The sequence below is a fragment of the Oncorhynchus keta genome, chromosome 19, assembly GCF_023373465.1.
Source record: "Oncorhynchus keta strain PuntledgeMale-10-30-2019 chromosome 19, Oket_V2, whole genome shotgun sequence".
Taxonomy (NCBI): Eukaryota; Metazoa; Chordata; class Actinopteri; order Salmoniformes; family Salmonidae; genus Oncorhynchus; species Oncorhynchus keta.
Window position 1 is genome coordinate 77,025,505 of NC_068439.1, and position 18,539 is coordinate 77,044,043.

Consider the following 18,539-nt stretch of genomic DNA (forward strand, 5'->3'; position numbering starts at 1 on the left):
TCTTTGTTCATCCTAAGACTATTTCTCCATGGTCTCTCCTCGCTTCCTCGCCTCCTCTCTCCTCGCTTCCTCTCTCTTCGGTTCCTCGCCTCCTCTCTCCTCGCTTCCTCGCCTCCTCTCTCCTCACTTCCTCTCTCTTCGGTTCTCGCCTCCTCTCTCTCGCTCCTCTCTCCTCGCCTCCTCTCTCCTCGCTTCCTCGCCTCCTCTCTCCTCGCTTCCTCTCTCTTCGGTTCCTCGCCTCCTCTCTCCTCGCTTCCTCGCCTCCTCTCTCCTCACTTCCTCTCTCTTCGGTTCCTTCTAAAAATGCACTGGAGGAGAATCCAAAGTCCCTGTCATTAAACCTTCTCCTCCATTTGGTTTTTCAAAAGGGGGTTGAAATCGAGGAGAGAAAGTGTTTTCGACAATTCGGAAAGCAACTATCTTACCTATTGACTCACAAATCATAATTTGTGATTTCTTTCAAAACACTACGATTCTCTGTGTCGTTTGCCCCTGTTGACTACTTGTTCCCCCTTCAGTGATCGTGCGGGCGGCCGACTGCAAGAAGGTGCACCAGATGGAGCTGATCCCCAAAGAGAAGATGATGGCCCTGCTGTGTGGACGCAACCGACACGTGCACCTGCACCCCTGGGGGGTGCTGGAGGGGGCCGAGGCGGCCTTCGACATCAAGCTGACAGAGACCAAGGGTTGCCAGGCACTGACCACTGGTGTGCTACGCCCCGGGGGACCCGCCTGCCTGCTGGCCGCCGTCAAGCGCCAGGTCAATATTCATTTATTGATTTACCTATTTACATGTGCAGAGAAAACGATGCCAAAAACACACGAGTTCCAGTACAATACATGTCAAATGACACGTGTAGTTGAAGATATGTGACTTAAATCCGAATAAATCTCATATCGACCCCATTTCAAAACAAACAACTTATAAAGGGATCATTCATGAAGCCTTCATAAGCACTGTAACTTTTAATTAACTAGACAAGTCAGTTAAGAAATCTTATTTACAATGATGGACGACACTGGACCAATTGTGTGCCACCCTATGGGACTGGTTATAATGGTCCTTTCAAACTCCTGCTAACTACATCAAGGCTGGTTATAAAGGTCCTTTCAAACTCCTGCTAACTACATCAAGGCTGGTTATAAAGGTCCTTTCAAACTCCTGCTAACTACATCAAGGCTGGTTATAAAGGTCCTTTCAAACTCCTGCTAACTACATCAAGGCTGGTTATAAAGGTCCTTTCAAACTCCTGCTAACTACATCAAGGCTGGTTATAAAGGTCCTTTCAAACTCCTGCTAACTACATCAAGGCTGGTTATAAAGGTCCTTTCAAACTCCTGCTAACTACATCAAGGCTGGTTATAAAGGTCCTTTCAAACTCCTGCTAACTACATCAAGGCTGGTTATAAAGGTCCTTTCAAACTCCTGCTAACTACATCAAGGCTGGTTATAAAGGTCCTTTCAAACTCCTGCTAACTACATCAAGGCTGGTTATAAAGGTCCTTTCAAACTCCTGCTAACTACATCAAGGCTGGTTATAAAGGTCCTTTCAAACTCCTGCTAACTACATCAAGGCTGATTTTTTAATTTATTTTTTTATTTAAAAAATGTTTTTAAGTCCTTTCCGTTTGCTGCTTTGCCAGAATATCAGTAGTAACATCTCCTCTCTCCCCCTTCACCAGGTTCTGTGTTATGAGATCACCCGGGCCAAGCCGCACCACCGCAAGCTGTGGGAGGTGCAAGCCCCGGGGGTGGCCCAGTGGCTGGGCATGGTGCGCGAGCGCCTGTGTGTGGGATACCCCTCAGGTTTTGCCCTGTTGGCCCTCCAGGGCGAGTCGTCGCCCGTCAGCCTGGTGAGCCCCGGGGACCCGTCGCTAGCCTTCCTGGCCCAGCAGCCCCTGGATGCGCTGCACGCCCTGGAGGTGGGCACGACCGAGCTGTTACTCTGCTTCAGCCAGCTGGGTATCTATGTGGACCCAACTGGGAAGAGGAGCAGGGCCCAGGAGCTGATGTGGCCCGCCACGCCGCTCGCCTGCAGTACGTCACCTTTTGTTTTTGTTTTTGAGTGGTTGAGTTGTTAGGCAAGTTTTGGAGGAGAAATGCGCCTGGTCTAGCGGTAGTGCCGAAGTCTCCGGCATGTCTGAATAGGTTGGAATCCAGCCAACTGTCCTTGGACACAACATCTCCCTGTCTTTCATAGGTTTGCACCCCCGACTTGCATGGTCTGTGTGGGTTTTGTTGTTTAAATAGCGCCCCTTGTGTGCGCTTTAAGTAATACTGTATACCCCGGTATGGCACTGAAACGGTATGACGGTATTAAAATCTGCATACTGCCCAACCCTAACAATCTCTACCATTGGAAGTACAGTCACAATACATTTAAAAAACACATATATATATATATATATATATATATTTTTTTTTTACCTTTTATTTAACTAGGCAAGTCAGTTAAGTCAGTTAATTATTATTTTCAATGACAGCCTAGGAACAGTGGGTTAACTGCCTGTTCAGGGGCAGAACGACAGATTAGTACCTTGTCAGCTCGGGGGTTTGAACTTGCAACCGTTCGGTTGCTAGTCCAACGCTCTAACCACTAGTCTACCCTGCCGCCCCAGGGTAATTTATAAATCCAAAAATTGATGCAGTTAAGAACAAATTCTTATTTACAATGACGGCCTACCGGGGAGCAGTGTGTTAACTGTCTTGTTCAGGGGCAAAACGACAGGTTTTTTTTACCTTGTCAGCTCGGTAATTTGATCCAGCAACCTTTCGGTTCCTGGCCCAACGCTCTAACCACTAGGCTACCTGCCGCCCCACTAGGCTACTTTACACCCAGAAACTGTTAGCTATGCAATTCTGAAGGCCTTCTGCTGCATGCACAATATTTTTTTTAGAAGGGACACTGAAAGACAAATTCAATATTGTTAACTTTTTAAAAGATGCTAACAAACTGTATCTAGTATATTGTATCCTACAAATATATATTGTATCCTACAAATATATATTGTATCCTACAAATGTATCAAGCTGTGGAGGCCTCTGTGATTGCTCAGCGTGTCTTTCCTGTGTGTCCGCCAGGCTCCAACTCCTCCTACCTTACGGTGTACAGCGAGTATGGGGTGGATGTGTTTGACATACACACCACTGAGTGGGTCCAGACAATTTCACTGAGGAAGGTAAAAGCAGGGCTCTTCCGCCCATATAACAGTCTGGGTTCAGTCTAACGAGCCAAAATGGGGTGTCTTGGATAACAGTCTGGGTTCAGTCTAACAAACCATAATGGGGTGTCTTGGGATAACAGTCTGGGTTCAGTCTAACGAGCCAAAATGGGGTGTCTTGGATAACAGTCTGGGTTCAGTCTAACAACCATAATGGGGTGTCTTGGGATAACAGTCTGGGTTCAGTCTAACGAGCCAAAATGGGGTGTCTTGGGATAACAGTCTGGGTTCAGTCTAACGAGCCAAAATGGGGTGTCTTGGGATAACAGTCTGGGTTCAGTCTAACAAACCATAATGGGGTGTCTTGGGATAACAGTCTGGGTTCAGTCTAACAAGCCATAATGGGGTGTCTTGGGATAACAGTCTGGGTTCAGTCTAACGAGCCAAAATGGGGTGTCTTGGGATAAGTCTGGGTTCAGTCTAACAACCATAATGGGGTGTCTTGGGACAACAGTCTGGGTTCAGTCTAACGAGCCAAAATGGGGTGTCTTGGGATAACAGTCTGGGTTCAGTCTAACGAGCCAAAATGGGGTGTCTTGGGATAACAGTCTGGGTTCAGTCTAACAAACCATAATGGGGTGTCTTGGGATAACAGTCTGGGTTCAGTCTAACGAGCCAAAATGGGTTGTCTTGGGATAACAGTCTGGGTTCAGTCTAACGAGCCAAAATGGGGTGTCTTGGGATAACAGTCTGGGTTCAGTCTAACGAGCCAAAATGGGGTGTCTTGGGATAACAGTCTGGGTTCAGTCTAACGAGCCAAAATGGGGTGTCTTGGATAACAGTCTGGGTTCAGTCTAACGAGCCATAATGGGGTGTCTTGGGACAACAGTCTGGGTTCAGTCTAACAACCATAATGGGGTGTCTTGGGACAACAGTCTGGGTTCAGTCTAACGATCCATAATGGGGTGTCTTGGGATAACAGTCTGGGTTCAGTCTAACGAACAAAATGGGGTGTCTTGGGATAACAGTCTGGGTTCAGTCTAACGAGCCAAAATGGGGTGTCTTGGGATAACAGTCTGGGTTCAGTCTAACAACCATAATGGGGTGTCTTGGGACAACAGTCTGGGTTCAGTCTAACAACCATAATGGGGTGTCTTGGGACAACAGTCTGGGTTCAGTCTAACAAGCCATAATGGGGTGTCTTGGGATAAGTCTGGGTTCAGTCTAACAACCATAATGGGGTGTCTTGGGATAAGTCTGGGTTCAGTCTAACAACCATAATGGGGTGTCTTGGGATAAGTCTGGGTTCAGTCTAACGAGCCAAAATGGGGTGTCTTGGGACAACAGTCTGGGTTCAGTCTAACAAACCATAATGGGGTGTCTTGGGACAACAGTCTGGGTTCAGTCTAACAGCCCATAATGGGGTGTCTTGGTGAATGTGAGGATGCATGTTCTAATCTCATGTGTCTGTGTGTGTGTGTGGGGGGGGTAAATGTGTATTAATGAAAGGAGTGTCTGTGAGCATATGTGTATATATGCCCGTGGTCTGTAGAGTAGATCGGTGTAACCCATGTCTCTGCCCCTCAGTTAAGGCCTCTGAATGTGGAGGGCAGTTTGAACCTGCTGGGCTCTGAACAACCGCGCCTCATCTACTTCAGCAACAACTCCACAGGTGCAAATACACCTCAATATACTGACTCCATATACCCCAATACACTCACCTATACCACAATATACTGACTGTATATACCCCAATACACTCACCTATACCACAATATACTGACTACATATACCCCAATACACTAACCTATACCACAATATACTGACTGCATATACCCCTATACACTCACCTATACCACAATATACTGACTACATATACCCCTATACACTCACCAATACCCCAATACACTCACCTATACCACAATATACTGACAACATATACCCCAATACACTCATCTATACCACAATATACTGACTACATATACCCCAATACACTCACCTATACCACAATATACTGACTACATATACCCCAATACACTCACCTATACCACAATATACTGACTACATATACCCCAATACACTCACCTATACCACAATATACTGACTACATATACCCCAATACACTCACCTATACCACAATATACTGACTACATATACCCCAATACACTCACCTATACCACAATATACTGACTGCATATACCCCAATACACTCACCTATACCACAATATACTGACTGCATATACTGACTGCATATACCCCAATACACTCACCTATACCACAATATACTGACTGCATATACCCCAATACACTCACCTATACCACAATATACTGACTGCATATACCCCAATACACTCACCTATACCACAATATACTGACTACATATACCCCAATACACTCACCTATACCACAATATACTGACTACATATACCCCAATACACTCACCTATACCACAATATACTGACTGCATATACCCCTATACACTCACCAATACCCCAATACACTAACCTATACCACAATATACTGACTACATATACCCCAATACACTCACCAATACCACAATATACTGACTACATATACCCCAATACACTACCTATATCACAATATACTGACTACATATACCCCAATACACTCACCAATACCACAATACACTAACCTATACCAAATATACTGACTACATATACCCCAATACACTCACCTATCTCACAATATACTGACTACATATACCCCAATACACTCACCAATACCACAATACACTCACCTATATCACAATATACTGACTACATATACCCCAATACACTAACCTATACCACAATATACTGACTACATATACCCCAATACACTCACCAAAACCCCAATACACTCACCACATACACTACCGTTCAAAAGTTTGGGGTCACTTAGAAATGTCCTTGTTTTTGAAAGAAAAGCTAATTTTTTTTTTGTTTAAAATAACTTCAAATTGATCAGAAATACAGTGTAGACATTGTTAATGTTGTAAATGACTATTGTAGCTGGAAACGACTGATTGTATTATGGAATATCTACATAGACGTACAGAGGCCCATTATCAGCAACCATCACTCCTGTGTTACAATGGCACGTTGTGTTAGCTAATCCAAATTTATCATTTTAAAAAGGCTAATTGATCATTAGAAAACCCTTTTTCATTTATGTTAGCACAGCTGAAAACTGTTGTTCTGATTAAAGAAGCAATAAAACTGGCCTTAAGACTAGTTGAGTATCTGGAGCATCAGGATTTGTGGGTTCGATTACAGTCTCAAAATGGCCAGAAACAAAACTTTCTTCTGAAACTCATCAGACTATTCTTGTTCTGAGAAATGAAGGCTATTCCATGTGAGAAATGAAGGCTATTCCATGTGAGAAATGAAGGCTATTCCATGTGAGAAATGAAGTCTATTCCATGTGAGAAATTGCCAAGAAACTGAAGATCTCGTACAACGCTGTGTACTACTCCCTTCACAGAACAGTGCAAACTGTCTCTAAACAGAATAGAGAGAGTGGGAGGCCCTGGTGCACAACTGAGCAAGAGGACAAGTACATTAGAGAGTTTCTCAAACTAGACAGACAACTCACAAGTCCTCATCTGGCAGCTTCATTAAATAGTACCCGCAAAACACCAGTCTCAACGTCAACAGTGAAGAGACTACTCCGGGATACTGGCCTTCTAGGCAGAGTTCCTCTGTCCAGTCTCAACGTCAACAGTGAAGAGACTACTCCGGGATACTGGCCTTCTAGGCAGAGTTCCTCTGTCCAGTCTCAACGTCAACAGTGAAGAGACTACTCCGGGATACTGGCCTTCTAGGCAGAGTTCCTCTGTCCAGTCTCAACGTCAACAATGAAGAGACTACTCCAGGATACTGACCTTCTAGGCAGAGTTCCTCTGTCCAGTCTCAACGTCAACAGTGAAGAGACTACTCCGGGATACTGACCTTCTAGGCAGAGTTCCTCTGTCCAGTCTCAACGTCAACAGTGAAGAGACTACTCCGGGATACTGACCTTCTAGGCAGAGTTCCTCTGTCCAGTCTCAACGTCAACAGTGAAGAGACTACTCCGGGATACTGGCCTTCTAGGCAGAGTTCCTCTGTCCAGTCTCAACGTCAACAGTGAAGAGACTACTCCAGGATACTGACCTTCTAGGCAGAGTTCCTCTGTCCAGTCTCAACGTCAACAATGAAGAGACTACTCCAGGATACTGACCTTCTAGGCAGAGTTCCTCTGTCCAGTCTCAACGTCAACAATGAAGAGACTACTCCAGGATACTGACCTTCTAGGCAGAGTTCCTCTGTCCAGTCTCAACGTCAACAATGAAGAGACTACTCCAGGATACTGACCTTCTAGGCAGAGTTCCTCTGTCCAGTCTCAACGTCAACAATGAAGAGACTACTCCAGGATACTGACCTTCTAGGCAGAGTTCCTCTGTCCAGTCTCAACGTCAACAGTGAAGAGACTACTCCAGGATACTGACCTTCTAGGCAGAGTTCCTCTGTCCAGTCTCAACGTCAACAGTGAAGAGACTACTCCGGGATACTGACCTTCTAGGCAGAGTTCCTCTGTCCAGTCTCAACGTCAACAATGAAGAGACTACTCCAGGATACTGACCTTCTAGGCAGAGTTCCTCTGTCCAGTCTCAACGTCAACAATGAAGAGACTACTCCGGGATACTGACCTTCTAGGCAGAGTTCCTCTGTCCAGTCTCAATGTCAACAATGAAGAGACTACTCCAGGATACTGACCTTCTAGGCAGAGTTCCTCTGTCCAGTCTCAACGTCAACAATGAAGAGACTACTCCAGGATACTGACCTTCTAGGCAGAGTTCCTCTGTCCAGTCTCAACGTCAACAATGAAGAGACTACTCCAGGATACTGACCTTCTAGGCAGAGTTCCTCTGTCCAGTCTCAACGTCAACAATGAAGAGACTACTCCAGGATACTGACCTTCTAGGCAGAGTTCCTCTGTCCAGTCTCAACGTCAACAATGAAGAGACTACTCCAGGATACTGACCTTCTAGGCAGAGTTCCTCTGTCCAGTCTCAACGTCAACAATGAAGAGACTACTCCAGGATACTGACCTTCTAGGCAGAGTTCCTCTGTCCAGTCTCAACGTCAACAGTGAAGAGACTACTCCAGGATACTGACCTTCTAGGCAGAGTTCCTCTGTCCAGTCTCAACGTCAACAATGAAGAGACTACTCCAGGATACTGACCTTCTAGGCAGAGTTCCTCTGTCCAGTCTCAACGTCAACAATGAAGAGACTACTCCAGGATACTGACCTTCTAGGCAGAGTTCCTCTGTCCAGTCTCAACGTCAACAATGAAGAGACTACTCCAGGATACTGACCTTCTAGGCAGAGTTCCTCTGTCCAGTCTCAACGTCAACAATGAAGAGACTACTCCAGGATACTGACCTTCTAGGCAGAGTTCCTCTGTCCAGTCTCAACGTCAACAGTGAAGAGACTACTCCGGGATACTGACCTTCTAGGCAGAGTTCCTCTGTCCAGTCTCAACGTCAACAATGAAGAGACTACTCCGGGATACTGGCCTTCTAGGCAGAGTTCCTCTGTCCAGTCTCAACGTCAACAGTGAAGAGACTACTCCAGGATACTGACCTTCTAGGCAGAGTTCCTCTGTCCAGTCTCAACGTCAACAGTGAAGAGACTACTCCAGGATACTGACCTTCTAGGCAGAGTTCCTCTGTCCAGTCTCAACGTCAACAATGAAGAGACTACTCCAGGATACTGACCTTCTAGGCAGAGTTCCTCTGTCCAGTCTCAACGTCAACAATGAAGAGACTACTCCAGGATACTGACCTTCTAGGCAGAGTTCCTCTGTCCAGTCTCAACGTCAACAATGAAGAGACTACTCCAGGATACTGACCTTCTAGGCAGAGTTCCTCTGTCCAGTCTCAACGTCAACAGTGAAGAGACTACTCCAGGATACTGACCTTCTAGGCAGAGTTCCTCTGTCCAGTCTCAACGTCAACAGTGAAGAGACTACTCCGGGATACTGACCTTCTAGGCAGAGTTCCTCTGTCCAGTCTCAACGTCAACAATGAAGAGACTACTCCAGGATACTGACCTTCTAGGCAGAGTTCCTCTGTCCAGTCTCAACGTCAACAGTGAAGAGACTACTCCAGGATACTGACCTTCTAGGCAGAGTTCCTCTGTCCAGTCTCAACGTCAACAGTGAAGAGACTACTCCAGGATACTGACCTTCTAGGCAGAGTTCCTCTGTCCAGTCTCAACGTCAACAATGAAGAGACTACTCCAGGATACTGACCTTCTAGGCAGAGTTCCTCTGTCCAGTCTCAACGTCAACAGTGAAGAGACTACTCCAGGATACTGACCTTCTAGGCAGAGTTCCTCTGTCCAGTCTCAACGTCAACAGTGAAGAGACTACTCCGGGATACTGACCTTCTAGGCAGAGCCTCTGTCCAGTCTCAACGTCAACAGTGAAGAGACTACTCCAGGATACTGACCTTCTAGGCAGAGTTCCTCTGTCCAGTCTCAACGTCAACAGTGAAGAGACTACTCCGGGATACTGACCTTCTAGGCAGAGTTCCTCTGTCCAGTCTCAACGTCAACAATGAAGAGACTACTCCAGGATACTGACCTTCTAGGCAGAGTTCCTCTGTCCAGTCTCAACGTCAACAGTGAAGAGACTACTCCGGGATACTGACCTTCTAGGCAGAGTTCCTCTGTCCAGTCTCAACGTCAACAATGAAGAGACTACTCCGGGATACTGGCCTTCTAGGCAGAGTTCCTCTGTCCAGTCTCAACGTCAACAGTGAAGAGACTACTCCAGGATACTGACCTTCTAGGCAGAGTTCCTCTGTCCAGTCTCAACGTCAACAATGAAGAGACTACTCCAGGATACTGACCTTCTAGGCAGAGTTCCTCTGTCCAGTCTCAACGTCAACAGTGAAGAGACTACTCCAGGATACTGACCTTCTAGGCAGAGTTCCTCTGTCCAGTCTCAACGTCAACAGTGAAGAGACTACTCCGGGATACTGACCTTCTAGGCAGAGTTCCTCTGTCCAGTCTCAACGTCAACAGTGAAGAGACTACTCCGGGATACTGACCTTCTAGGCAGAGTTCCTCTGTCCAGTCTCAACGTCAACAGTGAAGAGACTACTCCAGGATACTGACCTTCTAGGCAGAGTTCCTCTGTCCAGTCTCAACGTCAACAGTGAAGAGACTACTCCAGGATACTGACCTTCTAGGCAGAGTTCCTCTGTCCAGTCTCAACGTCAACAATGAAGAGACTACTCCAGGATACTGACCTTCTAGGCAGAGTTCCTCTGTCCAGTCTCAACGTCAACAATGAAGAGACTACTCCAGGATACTGACCTTCTAGGCAGAGTTCCTCTGTCCAGTCTCAACGTCAACAATGAAGAGACTACTCCGGGATACTGGCCTTCTAGGCAGAGTTCCTCTGTCCAGTCTCAACGTCAACAGTGAAGAGACTACTCCGGGATACTGACCTTCTAGGCAGAGTTCCTCTGTCCAGTCTCAACGTCAACAATGAAGAGACTACTCCAGGATACTGACCTTCTAGGCAGAGTTCCTCTGTCCAGTCTCAACGTCAACAGTGAAGAGACTACTCCGGGATACTGACCTTCTAGGCAGAGTTCCTCTGTCCAGTCTCAACGTCAACAGTGAAGAGACTACTCCGGGATACTGGCCTTCTAGGCAGAGTTCCTCTGTCCAGTCTCAACGTCAACAGTGAAGAGACTACTCCAGGATACTGACCTTCTAGGCAGAGTTCCTCTGTCCAGTCTCAACGTCAACAGTGAAGAGACTACTCCAGGATACTGACCTTCTAGGCAGAGTTCCTCTGTCCAGTCTCAACGTCAACAATGAAGAGACTACTCCAGGATACTGACCTTCTAGGCAGAGTTCCTCTGTCCAGTCTCAACGTCAACAGTGAAGAGACTACTCCAGGATACTGACCTTCTAGGCAGAGTTCCTCTGTCCAGTCTCAACGTCAACAATGAAGAGACTACTCCGGGATACTGACCTTCTAGGCAGAGTTCCTCTGTCCAGTCTCAACGTCAACAGTGAAGAGACTACTCCGGGATACTGACCTTCTAGGCAGAGTTCCTCTGTCCAGTCTCAACGTCAACAGTGAAGAGACTACTCCAGGATACTGACCTTCTAGGCAGAGTTCCTCTGTCCAGTCTCAACGTCAACAGTGAAGAGACTACTCCAGGATACTGACCTTCTAGGCAGAGTTCCTCTGTCCAGTCTCAACGTCAACAGTGAAGAGACTACTCCAGGATACTGACCTTCTAGGCAGAGTTCCTCTGTCCAGTCTCAACGTCAACAATGAAGAGACTACTCCAGGATACTGACCTTCTAGGCAGAGTTCCTCTGTCCAGTCTCAACGTCAACAATGAAGAGACTACTCCAGGATACTGACCTTCTAGGCAGAGTTCCTCTGTCCAGTCTCAACGTCAACAGTGAAGAGACTACTCCGGGATACTGACCTTCTAGGCAGAGTTCCTCTGTCCAGTCTCAACGTCAACAGTGAAGAGACTACTCCGGGATACTGACCTTCTAGGCAGAGCTCCTCTGTCCAGTCTCAACGTCAACAGTGAAGAGACTACTCCAGGATACTGACCTTCTAGGCAGAGTTCCTCTGTCCAGTCTCAACGTCAACAGTGAAGAGACTACTCCAGGATACTGACCTTCTAGGCAGAGTTCCTCTGTCCAGTCTCAACGTCAACAATGAAGAGACTACTCCAGGATACTGACCTTCTAGGCAGAGTTCCTCTGTCCAGTCTCAACGTCAACAATGAAGAGACTACTCCAGGATACTGACCTTCTAGGCAGAGTTCCTCTGTCCAGTCTCAACGTCAACAATGAAGAGACTACTCCAGGATACTGACCTTCTAGGCAGAGTTCCTCTGTCCAGTCTCAACGTCAACAGTGAAGAGACTACTCCAGGATACTGACCTTCTAGGCAGAGTTCCTCTGTCCAGTCTCAACGTCAACAATGAAGAGACTACTCCAGGATACTGACCTTCTAGGCAGAGTTCCTCTGTCCAGTCTCAACGTCAACAGTGAAGAGACTACTCCAGGATACTGACCTTCTAGGCAGAGTTCCTCTGTCCAGTCTCAACGTCAACAGTGAAGAGACTACTCCAGGATACTGGCCTTCTAGGCAGAGTTCCTCTGTCCAGTCTCAACGTCAACAGTGAAGAGACTACTCCGGGATACTGGCCTTCTAGGCAGAGTTCCTCTGTCCAGTCTCAACGTCAACAGTGAAGAGACTACTCCAGGATACTGACCTTCTAGGCAGAGTTCCTCTGTCCAGTCTCAACGTCAACAGTGAAGAGACTACTCCAGGATACTGACCTTCTAGGCAGAGTTCCTCTGTCCAGTCTCAACGTCAACAGTGAAGAGACTACTCCAGGATACTGACCTTCTAGGCAGAGTTCCTCTGTCCAGTCTCAACGTCAACAGTGAAGAGACTACTCCAGGATACTGACCTTCTAGGCAGAGTTCCTCTGTCCAGTCTCAACGTCAACAATGAAGAGACTACTCCGGGATACTGGCCTTCTAGGCAGAGTTCCTCTGTCCAGTCTCAACGTCAACAGTGAAGAGACTACTCCGGGATACTGACCTTCTAGGCAGAGTTCCTCTGTCCAGTCTCAACGTCAACAGTGAAGAGACTACTCCAGGATACTGGCCTTCTAGGCAGAGTTCCTCTGTCCAGTCTCAACGTCAACAGTGAAGAGACTACTCCAGGGATACTGACCTTCTAGGCAGAGTTCCTCTGTCCAGTCTCAACGTCAACAGTGAAGAGACTACTCCAGGATACTGACCTTCTAGGCAGAGTTCCTCTGTCCAGTCTCAACGTCAACAGTGAAGAGACTACTCCAGGATACTGACCTTCTAGGCAGAGTTCCTCTGTCCAGTCTCAACGTCAACAATGAAGAGACTACTCCAGGATACTGACCTTCTAGGCAGAGTTCCTCTGTCCAGTCTCAACGTCAACAGTGAAGAGACTACTCCAGGATACTGACCTTCTAGGCAGAGTTCCTCTGTCCAGTCTCAACGTCAACAGTGAAGAGACTACTCCAGGATACTGACCTTCTAGGCAGAGTTCCTCTGTCCAGTCTCAACGTCAACAATGAAGAGACTACTCCAGGATACTGACCTTCTAGGCAGAGTTCCTCTGTCCAGTCTCAACGTCAACAATGAAGAGACTACTCCGGGATACTGACCTTCTAGGCAGAGTTCCTCTGTCCAGTCTCAACGTCAACAATGAAGAGACTACTCCAGGATACTGACCTTCTAGGCAGAGTTCCTCTGTCCAGTCTCAACGTCAACAATGAAGAGACTACTCCAGGATACTGACCTTCTAGGCAGAGTTCCTCTGTCCAGTCTCAACGTCAACAATGAAGAGACTACTCCGGATACTGACCTTCTAGGCAGAGTTCCTCTGTCCAGTCTCAACGTCAACAGTGAAGAGACTACTCCAGGATACTGACCTTCTAGGCAGAGTTCCTCTGTCCAGTCTCAACGTCAACAGTGAAGAGACTACTCCAGGATACTGGCCTTCTAGGCAGAGTTCCTCTGTCCAGTCTCAACGTCAACAATGAAGAGACTACTCCAGGATACTGGCCTTCTAGGCAGAGTTCCTCTGTCCAGTCTCAACGTCAACAGTGAAGAGACTACTCCAGGATACTGACCTTCTAGGCAGAGTTCCTCTGTCCAGTCTCAACGTCAACAGTGAAGAGACTACTCCGGGATACTGACCTTCTAGGCAGAGTTGCAAAGAAAAACTGGCCAACAAAAAGAAGTGACGATGGGCAAAAGAACACAGACACTAGACAGAGGAAGATTGGAGAAAAGTGTTATATGGACAGATTAATCTAAATTTGAGGTGTTCACATCACAAAAAAAATAACATTTGTGAGACGCAGAAAATATGCTGGAGGAGTGCTTGACGACATCTGTCAAGCATGGTGGAGGCAATGTGTTGGTCTGGGGGTGCTTTGGTGGTGGTAAAGTAGGAGATTTGTACAGGGTTAAAGGGATCTTGAAGGAAGGCGATCACTCCATTTTGTAACGCCATACCCTGTGGACGGCGCCTAATCGGAGCCAATTTCCTCCTACAATAGGACAATGACCCAAAGCATAGCACCAAACTATGCAATAACTATTTAAGGAAGAAGCAGTAAGCTGGTATTCTGTCTATAATGGAGTGACCAGCACAGTCACCGGATCTTAACCCTATTGAGCTGTTGTGGGAGCAGCTTGACCGTAAGGGAACGTAAGATGTGCCCATCAAGCCAATCCAATTTATGGGAGGTGCTTCAGGAAGCATGGGGTGAAATCTCTTCAGATTACCTCAACAGATTGACAACTAGAATGCCAAAGGTCTGCAAGGCTGTAGTTGATGCAAATGGAGGATTCTTTTGACAAAAGCAAAGTTTGAAGGACACAATTATTATTTCAATTACAAATCATTATTTATAACCTTGTCAACGTCTTGACTATATTTCCTATTCATTTTTGCAATTCATTTCATGTATGTTTTCATGGAAAACAAGGACATTTCTAAGTGACCCCAGGTTTTGGAACGGTAGTGTATATCTCTATATACTCTAAAATATATTTACCCCAATACACTTACCTATATCTCAAATGTCTCTCTCTCTCTCTCTGTCCGTCCTGCAGAAGGTGACCTGGCCATCCCTGAGACATCTGACAACAGTAAGAAGCTGATGGTGAGAACGCGCAGTAAGAGGAAGTTCCTCTTCAAGGTCCCGGAAGAGGAGAGACTGCAGCAGAGGAGGTAACCTCCCCACCCCACACACACAATCTCCTTTCATACTTTTCTTGACTTTTGGACTGTACGGCAGTAATGTAGCGAGGGGAGACAGAATATAGGGGTTTAGATAAGGGAGTCTGAGTCGAGGCCTGAACCCCTGTCGCCAGGGGGGGGCACCACGCCATCAGACTCCAGCGCCGGTGGAGGTGACAACACTATAACTATACGCCTGACTTAAATCAGATGTTAGTCTGTTTACTACCATTGTAGTACACTCACCCAGTACAACTTCAGGCGGCAGGTAGCCTAGTGGTTGGGCCAGTAACCGAAAGGTTGGATGGTTCGAATCCCCGGGCCGACTAGGTGAAGAATCTGTCAATGTGCCCTTGAGCAAGGCACTTAGCCCAAAGTTGCTCTGAATAAGACGTTGCTAAAATGACTCGAATGTAACTCTTCACAGTAATACACACTGACCATTGTAACCATGTGTGTTGTGTTGACAGAGAGATGCTGAGGGACCCTGAGCTTAGGTCCAAGTTGATCTCCAACCCAATCAACTTTAACCACGTGGCACACATGGGCCCCGGCGACGGCATGCAGGTCCTCATGGATTTGCCTCTGGTAAGCACAGCTGGTGCCAAAATGGCTGCCTCATACTGTATTCATAACCCATAGGAGATAGTTAAAGGACTCAACTTGGATATAACCCGTTTTAGCATGGACATTGTCATTGAGGCACATTTTCAAACATCAAAAGGAGAAGAAAATGTACTTTAAAATGGAGATAGCCTTAATGGCGCTGCCCATGCTGTCACAGACGCCATAATGGCACAGATACAAAGATAGGACCTCTTTCCATCTCTCTCATAACCCAACTGACATTGCAGGAAGCAAAATGGGTTCCCAACCCCATGATAACCTGACTGATATTGTAGCAACCAAAGTGGCTGTCTATTGCAAGTTAACTGACATTTGCTGTACCCAGGACAGCTACTGCAAATAACCTAACTGATACCGCAGGAATCAAAATGTCCACGCTGTGTTAACCTTCCTGTTATTGCGGGTGATAAAATGGCTGCCCCTTAAAATGTAACAAAGCATGAGTCATAACAGCTGTTTTTTTAACGATCACAAGACACCCGCTGGAGCCAAAATGGTGTCTCCTTGCATTTTCTGACACTAGCAGCTCCCACTACCAACTCCACAGAATAGCACTGCTACCCTACCATCCTAACTCCACAGAATAGCACTGCTACCCTACCATCCTAACTCCACAGAATAGCACTGCTACCCTACCATCCTAACTCCACAGAATAGCACTGCTACCCTACCATCCTAACTCCACAGAATAGCACTGCTACCCTACCATCCTAACTCCACAGAATAGCACTGCTACCCTACCATCCTAACTCCACAGAATAGCACTGCTACCCTACCATCCTAACTTCACAGAATAGCACTGCTACCCTACCATCCTAACTCCACAGAATAGCACTGCTACCCTACCATCCTAACTTCACAGAATAGCACTGCTACCCTACCATCCTAACTCCACAGAATAGCACTGCTACCCTACCATCCTAACTCCACAGAATAGCACTGCTACCCTACCATCCTAACTCTACAGAATAGCACTGCTACCCTACCATCCTAACTCCACAGAATAGCACTGCTACCCTACCATCCTAACTCCACAGAATAGCACTGCTACCCTACCATCCTAACTCCACAGAATAGCACTGCTACCCTACCATCCTAACTCCACAGAATAGCACTGCTACCCTACCATCCTAACTCCACAGAATAGCACTGCTACCCTACCATCCTAACTCCACAGAATAGCACTGCTACCCTACCATCCTAACTCCACAGAATAGCACTGCTACCCTACCATCCTAACTTCACAGAATAGCACTGTTATCCTACTATCCCAACTCCACAGAATAGCACTGCTACTCTACCATCCTAACTCCACAGAATAGCACTGCTATCCTACTATCCCAACTCCACAGAATAGCACTGTTATCCTACTATCCCAACTCCACAGAATAGCACTGCTACCCTACCATCCTAACTCCACAGAATAGCACTGCTACCCTACTATCCCAACTCCACAGAATAGCACTGCTATCCTACCATCCTAACTCCACAGAATAGCACTGCTATCCTACCATCCTAACTCCACAGAATAGCACTGCTACCCTACTATCCCAACTCCACAGAATAGCCTTGCTACCCTACCATCCTAACTCCACAGAATAGCCTTGCTACCCTACTATCCCAACTCCACAGAATAGCACTGCTACCCCACTATCCCAACTCCACAGAATAGCACTGCTACCCTACCATCCTAACTCCACAGAATAGCACTGTTATCCTACTATCCCAACTCCACAGAATAGCACTGCTACCCTACCATCCTAACTCCACAGAATAGCACTGCTATCCTACTATCCCAACTCCACAGAATAGCACTGCTATCCTACTATCCCAACTCCACAGAATAGCACTGTTATCCTACTATCCCAACTCCACAGAATAGCACTGCTACCCTACCATCCTAACTTCACAGAATAGCACTGCTACCCTACCATCCTAACTTCACAGAATAGCACTGCTACCCTACCATCCTAACTCCACAGAATAGCACTGCTACCCTACCATCCTAACTTCACAGAATAGCACTGCTATCCTACCTTCTAGATGTCACATTTCTCCACCTATTTACCACCTCTGCTCCTCTTCCTACTCTTCTGAGAATGACCCTGTAGTTCCTCCCTCACGCCCTCTTTCACTTTCTCCTCCCCTCCCTCTTTTTTTTCATCTGGGTCTTGTTCGTGTCCTTTGTTTCCGCTCTCTCTTTCCTTCTCTCACTCCCTCCCTCCCTCCCTCCCCGCCCGGCAGCAGAGCGAGAGCGCCGCCACCACCCCCTCCCCCTCATCCTCCCGCCACCACGCCCTGATCTCCCCACCGAGCAACTTTGAGCACGTCTATCACATGAGCCTCGTGTCGGCCGGCCTGTACCTGCAGAAAGAGCCCGCCTCTTCCTCCGCCACCTCCTCTTCCACCTCCTCGCTGCAGCACTGCAGCATGCCCCAGCTCTCATCCTCCTCCTCCTCCTCTCCCTCCACCTCCTCCCTAGGAAGGGTAGGCCTGACCTGCTGCTTCCCCTCCTCCCTCTCTCCCTCCTTCCCCCACTCTCCTCTTTTTTACACCACCACCACTTCTTTTGCACAATCCCAAATCGACACCCGCAGTAGCCCTTGTCTCCTAGTGATCTAGCCTCTATTCCTGGGGTACTGGTTGTTAAATCTGAGCCTGGAGGTCTGGGGTACTGGTTGTTAAATCTGAGCCTGGATGTCTGGGGTACTGGTTGTTAAATCCGAGCCTGGAGGTCTGGGGTACTACTACTCTACATACATTATTTTCATGTATTCAGACCCTTTGCTATGAGACTCGAAATTGAGCTCAGTTGCATCCTGTTTTCATTGATCATCCTTGAGATGTCTATTAACAGCACTCCACCAATCAGGCCTTTATGGTAGTGGCCAGATGGAAGCCACTCCTCAGTAAAAGG

The 18,539-nt window shown here is 47.0% G+C and overlaps 1 protein-coding gene across 4 annotated transcripts in view; it reads left to right on the forward strand.

Annotated features, from left to right (window-relative positions):
* The window catches only part of LOC118371879 (serine/threonine-protein kinase MRCK beta-like), a 156,474-nt gene that overhangs the window by 130,560 nt on the left and 7,375 nt on the right, over positions 1–18,539 (forward strand). For 2 of the 4 annotated variants that reach the window (XM_052471339.1, XM_052471340.1), the window contains exons 29-35: positions 519–760; positions 1,684–2,038; positions 3,083–3,180; positions 4,750–4,834; positions 14,869–14,986; positions 15,466–15,583; positions 17,867–18,109. In XM_052471339.1, the coding sequence (XP_052327299.1) occupies positions 519–760; positions 1,684–2,038; positions 3,083–3,180; positions 4,750–4,834; positions 14,869–14,986; positions 15,466–15,583; positions 17,867–18,109 (1,259 nt within the window). The remainder of the gene's footprint in view (positions 1–518; positions 761–1,683; positions 2,039–3,082; positions 3,181–4,749; positions 4,835–14,868; positions 14,987–15,465; positions 15,584–17,866; positions 18,110–18,539) is intronic. The other 2 variants (XM_052471341.1, XM_052471342.1) reach the window with 1 other exon arrangement.